Source organism: Pyxicephalus adspersus, chromosome 4, assembly GCF_032062135.1.
Source record: "Pyxicephalus adspersus chromosome 4, UCB_Pads_2.0, whole genome shotgun sequence".
Lineage (NCBI taxonomy): Eukaryota > Metazoa > Chordata > Amphibia > Anura > Pyxicephalidae > Pyxicephalus > Pyxicephalus adspersus.
The window spans coordinates 103,972,789-103,986,182 of record NC_092861.1 but is presented as its reverse complement, the minus strand read 5'-3'; the positions used below and the strand labels follow the sequence as shown (position 1 = coordinate 103,986,182).

The following is a 13,394-nucleotide window of genomic DNA, read 5'->3' as shown; positions in this document are numbered from 1 at the left end:
ACTTATGGCTTGGTGAATGGGAGGAATAAGATTAGGAAGAGGTAGTATTATGCTGAAAGGGTATGAAGAAGAGAGGCTTTGATTACCAGCAAGTAGCAGCAGAAAAAACGTGCAGTAATACAGACAGAGAAAGCAGTATAGTGAAGGAGCGGGCAGACAAGGGGTTAGCAGATTGGGGTGGAGAAGAGGGAAAAGAACCAGCAAAGGGAGTACAGGGTTAATGATGCATAGTAACAAATGATAGTAAATCACAGGAGTACATGAAACTTGAGGTCCATGTGATCAGCAGTATGGGTTGTAGTCTGGCTGTAAACTTGTTGAGTTCCAGGTGAGGGATAGGATGAGTCAGTCAGAAAGGTGGCTTGATGGCAGCAGTAGTAGTTGTGTTGTAGTCCAGGTGGATGCTTAATTAAGAATTATTAATTCTTCATTAGGCATCAGTAAGCATCCACTTAATGAAGAATTATTCCAAAGGCATGGGATAGTAATTGCAGAGTGTAATGGTGTGTTCCAATTCCTGCTTCAGTTCCCTGGATTAATTCCCATTGCATTTATAATTTTGGCACTTAAGATTTGGGCACGTGACCAGGCGACTGTGCCTGATGTTTAAATAGTAGTGCTGTGAACAGATAATGGCCAAATTCCAAATTTTTGCAATGAGTACATCTAAAATGCATGACATACCATTCACATATTCAGATTGTATTGCAACAAAAATGGTTAAAACTATTCGTGAAGGCAGTCAGAATGGTTGACATGCCTGTTGGAAAGAAGAAAAATGCAGATTAGTTGCAGGCAGATGATGGAGGTGGATTCATCAGTGATGTTAGTTGTTGATGATGTTGATGTTATTCCTTGAATTAGTTCCCATGGCACTTGTAGTTTTGGCACTTAAAATTTGGGCAAGTGACTGTGCCTGATGTTTAACCTCCTAAGCGGTTAATTTCTGTCCGGTTTTATGTCTAAAAGCAGTACATTGTTTTTCATGTAAAATTTATTATGTCAAAATAATAAATTAATTAAAAAAACAAACTTTAATTAAAATTTTAAAAAATGTTTTAAATAGATATTGTTCTCATACTATTATATTATACTGTAAAATAAATTTTCATGAAAAACAATGTACTGCTTTTACACATATAAATCCACTGTATTGCATTCAAAACAAGTTATTTTGTATTGAATGCAATACAAATCGATTTGAATTTCCTGCCCTGAACAGGATGTTTGTATGCACCAACATCACAGGGAACTCCCGGTGACTCATCGGGTGCAGAGAACGCCGGCTGGAGGAAGTGAGAAGACCTGAAGGACAATGGAGGATGCTGACGGATCAGGTAAACGCGTTATTTACTATCATTTTTCATAGGTTTACCTACCCCAAAAATGACTCAGGGTTACCACTTCCAGCATCTTTTTTCTACCCTGAGTCACACTCTGGGTTACTGCTGGGGAGGTTAAATAAAGTGCTTTTGGGCCCTAAATATGGATCCACTGAATGTTCAATAAACTGTTTGTTGTATCGTGTAATAATAGTTTGTATTTGTTGAGGTTGTGTTTTCTTCCTATTAAAGAATAAATCTTCCCTATGTTAGGTATTTTCACTGTAACCTCTTTCAAGCAATCTATTTTGTAATGGCTTTACACTAAAGATTAAATCAGGGTTCTAATAATCATCATTTAGGCACCTACTAAATATCAATAGGACTTTCACTTTAGATACTAAATTACAAATACTTTCTTCCTTAAATATACATAAAGACCAGCACATTGATAAGTAAATACAACTACATAAAACTATTTTTAAACTATATTTTTTTACTCTCATTTAGGACTCCTTTGTACTTCCTAAGGAATCTCTGAAGTACTTTAACCCCCCAGGCAGTATTCCTGTGTGTGGTTCGAGGTGAATTTTATGAACCAAAGGCAGTAACCCTGAGCCACACTCAGGGTAGGGAAAAAACCTACCTGCTCCCCTCGATCCAGTGGCATCCTCAGGGATCCCCGGCCGGCTTCTGCATTGCATCCTCGATGTGATGCGTCAAGCATCAGTATGCTGAGGAGGGGTGGCTGGGGGAGGGAATTAAAAGCAGATTACATTGTAATCTGCTTTTGAAACATTGATCACAGTAAAAAAGGTATAAAAAATGATTTTATGTTTTTAAATTAAATTATTGCTTTCATTATTTTTTATAATTATTATTTATAATTATTTATTATATTTTAATTTATGATTTGTGTTCAAACTTATCATACCCAGGAGTTATTCCTAAGAAATACAGGCCTAAATTAATAAACAACAAATTTCCATGCAAAACAATGTCCCGCTTTTGACATAAAAATACGGACATAATCAGACCGCCAGGGAGGTTAATATTCCTCTATCTCAACCAGACGTGTGAGGTATCTGATGCACATTAATGGGAAATGTTCTATATATGTAGTGCAAATCCTGATGAGTGTTATCCTTTTATGACTTTGTCTGTATATCACATGCCGTGTTCACCTCTGAGGAAGTCTATTTGAGACGAAATGTGTCACTAAATTTTAAAGATGACTGCCTTCTTTTATCATATTCTGGAAATATTTATTTTTAGTGAGAGATCACCATTTCACTCTCAATACTGATGTAGTGGTATCTGTATAGTGCCAATTTATGGCCAAAAATATTCTTCATATGTATTGTTTGTCACTACCTTTGTATATACCGGTATATATATACATCATGGTCACTAAATATTTGGAAAGAATTTTCAATACACAAGTTTGCATTGCATTAAGCCCTGCTTTGTCTGTTATTTGTTTATATATTTGCTTCTATAGGAATGGCTGGTTATCTATATATCTATATCTAAATTTGATAATTAGGGTGGGAGAGAACATGTCTGTTATATCCTGTTTTTTTCTATTGGTTGAATGCCAGATGTACAGATATAAAGTAGAAGAATCTGGGGGAAAATCTAAAAAGGCCAGACACCAAACATACCCCATGTATTTGCCATCTAAATTTCAACTTTTAGGGGTTATAGAAAAGCAGCGGTACTTCTGAAGGATAATTCACGTTTATTCATTTATTTTTTCTCTAATGTCTATTGGAATTGTGAGAGGCTTGTGTGCTTGTTCAACACTTGAAAACTTGGTTCAGTTTGTACCTATTAACAAGCATTATATACAATATAGTTTCAGGTCAAATTCTTATTATTTTGTAAAGTCCATATTCATGTCAGAAACTGTGCCTCTGAGAAGCTCAGTCATATGTCATTTACACAGTCTAAGGCCAATTTTTGGTGGAAGCCAATTACCCTAAATTTATATTTTTGAGATATTGGAAGAAACAGGAGTGTTAACAGTTTCCTGGCTAACTTTTAGCAGTCACAGTGTCCTCCTTCAAACTAAGCAGTGTAAGGAATTTTTCAAAACAGCACCAGCATAGAACAAGGTAACTTCTACTTACCATGTTCTATGCTAGTGATGTCATTATCGAGGAATTTCAAAAGGGACAAATCTGACTGGTCGCTTAGTGACATTTACAATGTATACCAGAAACACAGTTTTAAATTGATTTTATTTCAAATGGGTCATTTCTTTTTTCAGATTGAAACAACTGATAATTACAAATAACAGAATTTCATCAATTGAATTTCCTGCCACTCAATTTGGTTAGTTTTCTTTTCTTTTTTTTCCAACTTTTTTCTAAAATGTGTGTTAATGTTAGTAATTTAATTTTGTTCTTTCATTTAGGATACTGTACCAAACTTTTTTCCTCCCTGACAAGTTTGTCAGTTGATGGCAATAATATATCACGGGTAAGATACAAAGTTGTTTTTCAATATCTGTAAAGTGTTTATATTTCCACGATGCCTCGGTAGTATTGCTAGTTATTTTATTTAGTTCATGCATTTTTTTCACTCTTAAAAACATATCACATAATACCAGAAATAAAACAGCTGCAGAGATGTCTGCAAAAAAAACATATTCGGAGGTAAACCTGCATAGGCAAAGCACAGCTAAAGTGATGTAAATGGAGAGTGGATTAAACCATTTCATTTTTTTTAATTAACTTAAAATTACTTATAAGCTTCAGTGGCTTATGCTTCATTCATATTTACTTGTTGACATCTTTAGCAGTTAACTTTTAGAATAGAGCCAAGGTTCCGAATTCATTATGAACCCATGCATGTGTCATCACTGCAAGTCTGATGTCTGTAGAGGATGGTTTCCTGTGGTGAGTGGAAATTCAGTGGGGGCCTTATAAACATGGGATAGGCATTCACTAAAGTGATATATGACAGCGAATGGTTAGAATGGTGGCCATGGGGTAAGTTTATGTCTGATGGGGTGGGATTTGAGGTGTGCATTGCAAAGTTTAGAATATAACATAGAATCCGCCTTGTGACGTGATAACTAAAACTTGTTTGCAGTGCGGGAAAGTTGAGAAACAGTGTAGGAGGTGAGGAGCAGATTTAGGCCACATCTGGAGGCCTCTAATTTAGATTGGGTAATGAGAGATGGGTTGCCATATAAGGCTTTAAATTGAAGAAAAAATTAAGAGAAAAAAAGGGGGGTGGTAATAGATAAAGAGTTAAGAGTTATAAAATGGAGAGGGGGAGGGTTGGGGTTCTCTGCTTGAATTATTCATGTTTAAAATCTAACACGGGTCCCATGTGTTGTAGAACTTGTTAAGGTTGTTTTTAGGAGTACAGGTCAATTTGTCATTGACCTTTATCCAGCTAAAGAGGAACTATATTCAAAATAAAACAATACCACACCTTCAATCCTGCAGGGCAGACCGATCACTCCGGGGGTGTCCGGCATCTGATCCTGCGTTGTCCCGACATTCGTCTCGGAGCCGGCGCTCCAGGCGCCGTGATCTTTGTCTTTTCTCCCTTGTTCTTCATTGGGTGATGTAGGATGAAAAAAAAATAGCCAATCTCACGGAGCATGCATGAAATCAGCAAATTTTTCTCTTTGAGCAAAAAGGCTCCTTCTGTGCATAACCAAGATGCTCTCAAGCATGTGTAGAAAGAGTGCCCAAGAGCCTCCCAGGATGCCTGACGTAGGTATCCCGGGAGGATTTGCGCTTCCATTCATTCTCAACGGTCTAGGCAGCCGAGAATTAGGGGGCAGTGCTGCACCCTTTTTTGCAAAGAAAGAAAAAAAAAAAAAGAATTTTTACCCTAAAGTGAAAATTCTGAGTATAGGTACGCTTTAGGTTTGTTTTCAGTAAACTCAAGGGGAATAATAAAAGCTTTCAAGTAACAAGCAATCGTGATCCGAGATGCTAACAAGATATATTTAATTAGTCTAGGTAACTGTTTCGGAGCTATATTCTTTCATTGGGAAAAAAGAGCACTCTATTTTTCTCAGAATGTTTACCTGGGTGACAGAGCGTATTAGGTTAAAAATACGAATCCTAGCACATCTCCACCAGGAGTAAAGTACTGTCCCAGTCTGACTACATCCTCGAAAACAAAGAGGAGAGATAGGGGGATTGGCTTTATTGATCCTAACCGGGACCAGGTACTTTCTTATCAAAACTTTATAATTGGCCTTTATTGTAGAAATGTCCTGAAAAAACCTTTGTTGCACCACCAAGAGAAACCTTTGTTCCTCCACAACCTGGAGGAAATTCAGGATTATGCCACAGGGGAGTCAGTAGAGCATGGGGAAAGTGCAGGTTAAAGTTACTTTTTTGTCCATCCCATACTTAGAGAGCATATGAAAGTGATGGACAGAAAATCGCAGGTCTCTTAGAGGAGGGGACCTCGATTGCTATTGAGAGTCAGGCCAGGACCTCCAGGTCAGTCCATATTGGTCCTGGATGCGGAAGAGTAGTTTGGCCTAACACTGCGATTTGGGCTGCTCTGTGGTATAACAATATGTTAGGTACACCCAATCCTTTCAATGCTTGCTCCCACTTCCTCCCAATCCTGCTGTGCTTGGTAGACAACTTTTGCTTGGTATACAACCTTTTTGCTAGAACTTGTATGGGTCAAAATGAGTCTTAACACCAGGCACTACTCTTATTTACCTCTCTCGAGACAAAGCCACGACTGGCCACAAGCGTCAGTACGCCAGTTGCTACCATTCAGTGAACAACCCGTGCTATAACTCTCTGTGAATTACATAACATCTCCTCTTCCCTTCTCAGCACCATCCTAGTAGGGACTCGACTCTTCTCAGCAAGGTAACGCGAGGTTAAATTTTTATTTATTTCATCTAATTGCTTTTGTATTTATGTATTTTAGTATTAGGCGGTGTTTAAATTATTTCATACAGCCCCATCAATTTATATTATGCCAATAACAATGGGATTTTTTTATGTTCTTTAGGACCTCATCAGATGCCCCTGATATTGCGATTAAGCCTTACAGTTATTGCTAAGGGTTCAATTGCAAAAAAAGTGAAAAGGGAGACAGAGCAGCCTTATCTCGCGAGTAGTGTCTATTTTGACGGAGGGGGAGGAATATAGAGAGGATATAATCCGGCAAGACCCTTGGCCAAAGCCCATTTAAGGATGAAGGACTTTCAGATATTCTCATGATAAACTGTCAAAAGCTGTGTAGATCTAATGAGAGTAACATCGCTTCTCTTTTTGACCTACCATCCCAGTTACCATTTACTGCTGAAATCAGGTCTATTTTGTACGTCTAGTTTGGTCCGCGGCTTACCAGTGGTGAAGAAATCCCACCTGATCTGGATAAATTTTCGTCATAATTTTAAAATTACAATTTATTAGGGAGATAGGTCTCTCATCAGAAACTTCATCAGGGTTCTTGCCAGGTTTGGGGATAACACTTATTAGAGCTTTATTATCTTCTACAGGTACTTAATTTCCTTTGCGAAAGAAATTGAAATAGAATGAAAGGTGATTCACTATTATCTCGCTAAAAGTCTTATAATGAAGGTTGGGTAAGCCATCCGGACCGGGGGAACTATTAGTTTTAAGTTTTTTATTGACTCCCATGATTTCCCATGTTGTAACCTATTTATCTAAGGTTTTAGCCTGGGATTTCACGTAATTCCTGAATTGGGAGCCTAGAAAAAAAATGTTTCAAAATTAGAATTATCCTTGGTTTTTCTTAGAGCTTCTGGTAGAAGCTATGAAATGCTTCAAAGACCAATTTGGGGTTTTGGGATAATCTTCCATGACCCAGCTTGATTTTTGGAAGCGCAGTTGTTTGTTCCCTAGGGTTTAGTTTATTTTCTAGGAATGTGCCAGGTTTATTGTCCCCAAGTAAAAAATGCATATCTGACCCATCTTAGTGTCTTTTCTGCCTTGGTTGTGAGGCAGAAATTTAGTATGTGCACAGGGCTTCAATTTGGTCACGTATATCTATGTTGTAGTTGTAACTTAGATAGTTGTTCTTTTTGGTCAATGAGGAGTGTGGCCTGTTTTTTAAGCTTGGTACCCAGGGATATAAATTGGCCCCTATTATGGGCCTCCCAATTAGTAGAAGGTGAAGTATCGAGTGGGTCATTAAATCTAAAGTATTCTTTTAATTGATTACCAATAGTCTAGCAGCGGATGGGGTCATTCAAAATGAATTAAGCCTCCAATGTGATTTAGGGTTTTGGAGCCTAGGCCTGTTAGGTGGAAAAGTACCCAATCGTGATCTGACAATGAGGTGGTGAGGATGTGTGACGATATGAGTAAAGGAGCGAGTGGGAATTGGAGGATTGCATTAACTATACGCAAGTATTGGAGGAGTAAAATGTATAATCCCTGGTAGATGGATTGAGCTCCCTAATGCATCTACTCGATCAAGGACATGGAGCAAGGAAGCAAGCCGCAGGCTTTGCCTATGGGGGGAGTTTATATGTTGGCCTTAAAGTTTTGTCTAACATTTAATCAAGGGCCAAGTTGTAAGTCTCCCATTAAAAAAATCAAAACCCCTTCATTAGAAGGGGAGATTTTATCAAACACTTCAGAGAAAAATTTAATTTGACCAGAGGTAGGAGCGTAGTAACACACTATGGAAACTAGGGACCCGCCCAAGTTTTCTACTACCACCACGTAGTGCCTGTCATGGTCTTTGAGTTCAGTGTGAAGAGTGTATGAGACCAACCTGGAGAACCCTTTCCTTGGCATTGTCTAAAAACATCAGTGAAAAGTTTCTATGAAAAAATTTAGGTAAAGAACAAGTAGAGAAATGAGTTTCCTGTAATGCTAAAACATCTATTTTCATGGCATGGTAGTATTGGAATGCTTTAGTACTCTTAACTGGGGAATTCATCCCTTGCACTTTATTAGTAAGAAAAGTTAGGCCTTGATTAGCCATTGTCATTACAAAGACTTGGTAAAAATCTGAAACCTGAGTTCATGTGTGAAGACTCCATGAATAACCTGTTATAAACCTGATTTACCCGTCTACTATCAGATGGACCAAGGAGAGAACCAAAAAGACAGACATGATGAAGGAAAGAGGGGTGGGTTCAGGGGGAAGGGGGATGCCTCAGAAAGCATAACAATATTTCTAAAAAAAAATCTCTTGGCAAAAGACAAAAAAAAAAAGGTCAGAAAATCTGACCAAAATGGGAAAAGGATATGCATAACTGGCATACCACCACTTCAGAGGAGCCCATGATTGCCCCCTAGGATATTTCAACTAACATAACAGGATGAATTATAATTAACCAAACCAGAATAGCAAACCAATCAAATAAAATAATCAAACACATTATTTTAGCATTAATACAGCTAAATTTAAACTCTGTGAAAAGGATATATTTATTTTCACTCGAGAAGGACTAATCATTTGTACATTAATTTCAGAGGAAAAAAAAAAAAACAATCTTCTGAGAAGGAGGACTCCTTAACATGACGATAAAATGATGATAGACCAGAAGTTCAAACTTTTCCTTCTTGGTTTAGGGGAAGATTGCACTTGGGACGATCTGCTGGCGATCTGTTGGTAGATCCACAGAAATAATTCTTAAGTCTTTCAGTAGATTTTCTCCTTCCGCAAATGTGGAAAATGCATAAAAATGTTTTTGGTACTTGAAACATGGCCTGAAGGTGAAGGCCTAGCAAGAAATGCCTGAATAAGAGGTTTAAAGCTCCTCCTTTTTTGTATCTTTGCTGGTGAAAGATCCACAAAGATCTGTACGGGGTAACCTTCAGCAGCCATGTCTGGAGTGGACCAGGCTGCTTTCATTAAGGCATCTTTGGTATAAAAATAATGAAGCTTCACTATAATGTCTCTGGGGGAGCCATCTGCCCTTGGTGCTGTTGCGGTTCTATGTAGCCGATCGAATTCCGAATGTAAGTCATCACATGATGGTAGGAGAGATTTTATGAACACTTTTACTGTAGCCTCTAAATTTTTATTATTTTCAGGGAGTCCTCGAATTCTGAAGTTGTCTCTCCCAGAGCGATTTTCCAGATCCTATATTTTAGCTGTGCTTTTTCCAATCTTTCTTCTAAGGATGAAATAGCTGTGGTACTTTGGATGACCCAACAGATGGTTTCATCTGATTTTTGTTCAATTAAATCCAATCGTTGGCTCAGGGATTGGAAGTTCTGTTTTAGATCGGAAGTGATGTCAACTATAGTTTTTTCCAACTCCCCTTCAAGCAGGGCTGCAAATCTGGCTATAAGAGAGGCATGGCCAAAGTAATCAGCAAAGTGAGAGACAAGACATCTGTCTTCCAGTGCTGCAGTTTGTTGGTTAACGTCTATGATTTTCTTGAAGAGATGATCAGTAATCTTCTTAGAGGTGGCATGTAGTGCTGATTTAGGCAGTGTCAAATTTACACAGATTATAAGAGTAAAGCTACGTACACATGGCAGATTTTTCTCGCCCGATAATCGGCATCGGCCAAATATTGGGCGAAAATCTGCCGTGTGTACAGTCGGTGTCGTCCATCGTCCGAACGACCGACCTGCCGGATCCACGGACGATGGACGACGATCGATCCTAATGAAAGGGAAGGGGGAGAGCGCGCAGCAGGGTGCCGCTCCGTCGCTCTCCCCCTCCCTTCTCCATAGAGCATGAACGGTGCTGTATGTACAGCACCGTTCATGCATCGTGCAGTCCCTTGTCGTTGGAAAGGATCGTGAAAGATCCTTTCCAACAACAAAAATTGCAAGTGTGTACGCAGCTTAAGAGTCCTTGGGAGGCAGCTGAAGAGGGCATGAGGAGGTCAGTAGAGTCAGTGAGATCACCCATTAGGTTATGATGAGGTCTTGAGTGGCTCTGTGATGCAGCTTTTATTGTAGTGGAAGTGTCATCCAACCCCTTTGGCCAGCAGATCATGTCTAAGCCAGGCATCCCAAGATCAAAAGAAACAGCAGAAATCAGTAGTAGCTTGCAGGCATTTTCCTTGTTTTTTATCTTTTATATTTGGTAGGCAATTTATAGGTTAGAAAAAGCAGACAGGGAGAAGGTTTATTGTTGTTTGAAGGAGTATGAGGGTCTCTCAAAAATGTAAGTATAAACACAGAAACACCATAGACATAACTGGTATTAATATACAGAATCACTTGCACAAAATAAGCCTTTTTGCAGATGATGTGATTCCTATTCTTTCTAATCCTTCCCAATCTCTTCCAACAGTCCAAAACTTATTGAATTCCTTTACTTCATACTTTAGTCTCATACTATAAGCTTAATGTACATAAGCCTCAATTTCTAGCAATTTCATTTACCCAGAACTCCAGAATCTAAATTCTATTTAATTAGGCCTTTTCCCTTTGTCTTGGCAAACTGAGGTCAGATACCTTGGAATTGTACTTTTAGATAATCCAGATTGGCTTTTTCAATTAAATTATAAACCACTTCTCCATACAATCTAAAACTATTACCTACAAATGACTTGTCCTTCTCTGGTCAATTGCTGCCTTTAAGATGTGCATCCTTCCCAAACTCCTTTACTTATTTCATAGCCTCCCTGTACAAAGTCCTCACTCTTTTTTTAACTCTTGCAACCCTTATCCCCTATATTTGGCTAAAAAAAGACCCCACTGTTTGAGGCATACTATTTCCAAACATGGGGGGGGGGGGGGGGTAGGTGGTTCAGGTCTTCCCCATCTAAAATACTATTGCCAAGAAGTGTTACTCTACTGGTTACTTTACTGGTGGTAACCTTCACCAAAAAAACTTTGGGTTTAAATGGAAGCTTCTTTTTTTCTTGTTCTACACAAGCGACTATATTGATATCCTCCCTACTCTGATCATCCTCCCTAACACCCCTTTATTACCCCTGCCTTACAAGTATGGAAACAATCTCTTCCAGTCACTCTAAGGCCTCTTAGAACTCAAAATATCCCAACACCAATAGATGTTCTGCAACTATATATTCCATCTCGAAGCCCTCAAGTTTGGAACAATCATAATCTTACTTATCCAACAATTATATCAAAACCAGTTATTTAAATCCTTCAAAACTTTTCAATCTGCCCAACTCCTAATATTTTAAATATCTTCAAATTTGCTATTATTTAACTCACCAACCACTTTCCCACACACTCTTACTTAACTCAAAAATGTTTTTTTTTTCCTAATTGGCTCTCCAGTACACACCAAAGGTATTTCTTTATTATATCTATTACTATCTGGCACCTCTTCTTTTAAAATAACATTAGGTATGAGTAAATGGGAGACTGAAATTATTACACAAACTTCAGAATTGGAATGGAATAATGCTATTAGCATAACCCAACACACTACCAAGTGCTCTAATCACTGAGAGCTCTACCACAAATTGATCCACAGATGGTACCTAACCCCCAGCAAAATCTCAAAAATTTATCCCAACCAATCATCGCTATGTTGGAAAAACAGGATCTCTACTTCATATGCTTTGGCAACGCAAACATTTAAAATACTTTTGGAACTCTGTTTTTATTTTTGGAGGTGATTACCTCACCAAATAATAATACCTCTTTAGATTTAGCTATAATGTATTAGATTCCATTTCAATGCTTGGTTACCACACCAAAAATTGTATTCTTTACCATCTTCAATATCTCTTCTCCTGGGGTCCACTCCTTCTTGTTTACCCTTAATATCCCTTTTCCCCCCTTCCCTTTTACTTTTTTTCTACTAATTTTCATGTACCATTTACAATGGTTACAAATATGATTGTACTTATCGTGTTACTTTTGTACCCCCTCACCCTTGGAAAATAATAAAGAAAAATAATTAAAATTAAAAAAAAAAAAAAAAGGACAAAGACCGGCTCTCTCTCTTAAACATAGATGCAAAAGTATTATCCAAAATACTTGCAGACCATTTAGCAAATCTCCTTCCCTCTCTTGGTGAAACGAATACTCATTTTCGTAAGGTATTGATGGTGCTGGAATTTGCCAAAATCCATCACAAACTCAACTTAGCTATTATTGAAATAGATGCTGATAAAGCCTTTGACACTGTCAACATCAAATGGCTTTTTACAGTTCTCAAACATATTGGCCTAGAAGGTCCTTTTAAGTGGTTCTATCGACAATGTACTAAGCACCTATAGCCAGGGTATTCACACCTGGATTTCTGTCCTCTCCGATCACCCTTCATAGTGTACAAGACAGGGATTCCCCCTCTCCTCTCTGTTATTCAGCCAGGTGTTGGAACCTATGGGAAGATATATGGATCACTCCCCGCCCCTACATGGTATAAAAATACAGAACCATGAGATATGAAAGATATCAACAATATCCAAAATATACTTACCTAATTTGGCAGCTTCTCGGGTCCTAGAATTATTTTTCAGAAAAGCAAAATTCTCCCACTGGCCTTCCCCATCCCCAGGGCATGGAGTGAAAATATTCCGTTCCAACTTGCAACGGGACAAAGTAACGTACCTTGGCATACATATTGGTATATTACCCTTATTTCTGTATAGATTGAATTACCCCAGCTGATATCCAAAATCCAATGTGATTTGAAATTGTTGGAACACCTGACACTTTCTTTCATTAATTTCACTATCTCATTAATATTATGTCCTTTTCCAAGCTAATATATCCAATGCAGACTCTGCCTTTATTTTTGACACATGCTGACATCAACAGCATTATTCTCTCCTTTGTCAGATTCATTTGGCATGGCAAATGCCCCAGGATTGGTATTCAAAAACTTTATTTGCCAGAATCGAAGGGCAGGGGTAAACTTCCTGAACATCAAGCTGTACAACTTGGCTAGCATTTCTAAGCATAAAATAGACTGGATAAAAGGAACATAATATCATTCCAATCCCAGACTATAGAGTGCAATATCCCATCCTTAAGACCTACATGCTCTATTACACTGCAAACCCTCCTCCCTCCTACCACAGTTGAGACACCATGTTCTTTTTTGAGATATAGTGGCTGCATGGAGCAAAATCCGATGGAGGCCTAAACTACCCATGAACTAACAATTTGCAGACAGTTACACCAGAATGTCCCTCTTGGT

At 38.3% G+C, this 13,394-nt stretch overlaps 1 protein-coding gene across 1 annotated transcript in view; it reads left to right on the top strand.

Annotated features, from left to right (window-relative positions):
• The window catches only part of TBCE (tubulin folding cofactor E), a gene marked incomplete in the record, with an annotated part of 197,671 nt that overhangs the window by 140,756 nt on the left and 43,521 nt on the right, over positions 1-13,394 (top strand). The window contains 2 exon segments of the mRNA XM_072409203.1: positions 3,595-3,659; positions 3,742-3,806. Coding sequence (XP_072265304.1) covers positions 3,595-3,659; positions 3,742-3,806 — 130 coding nt within the window.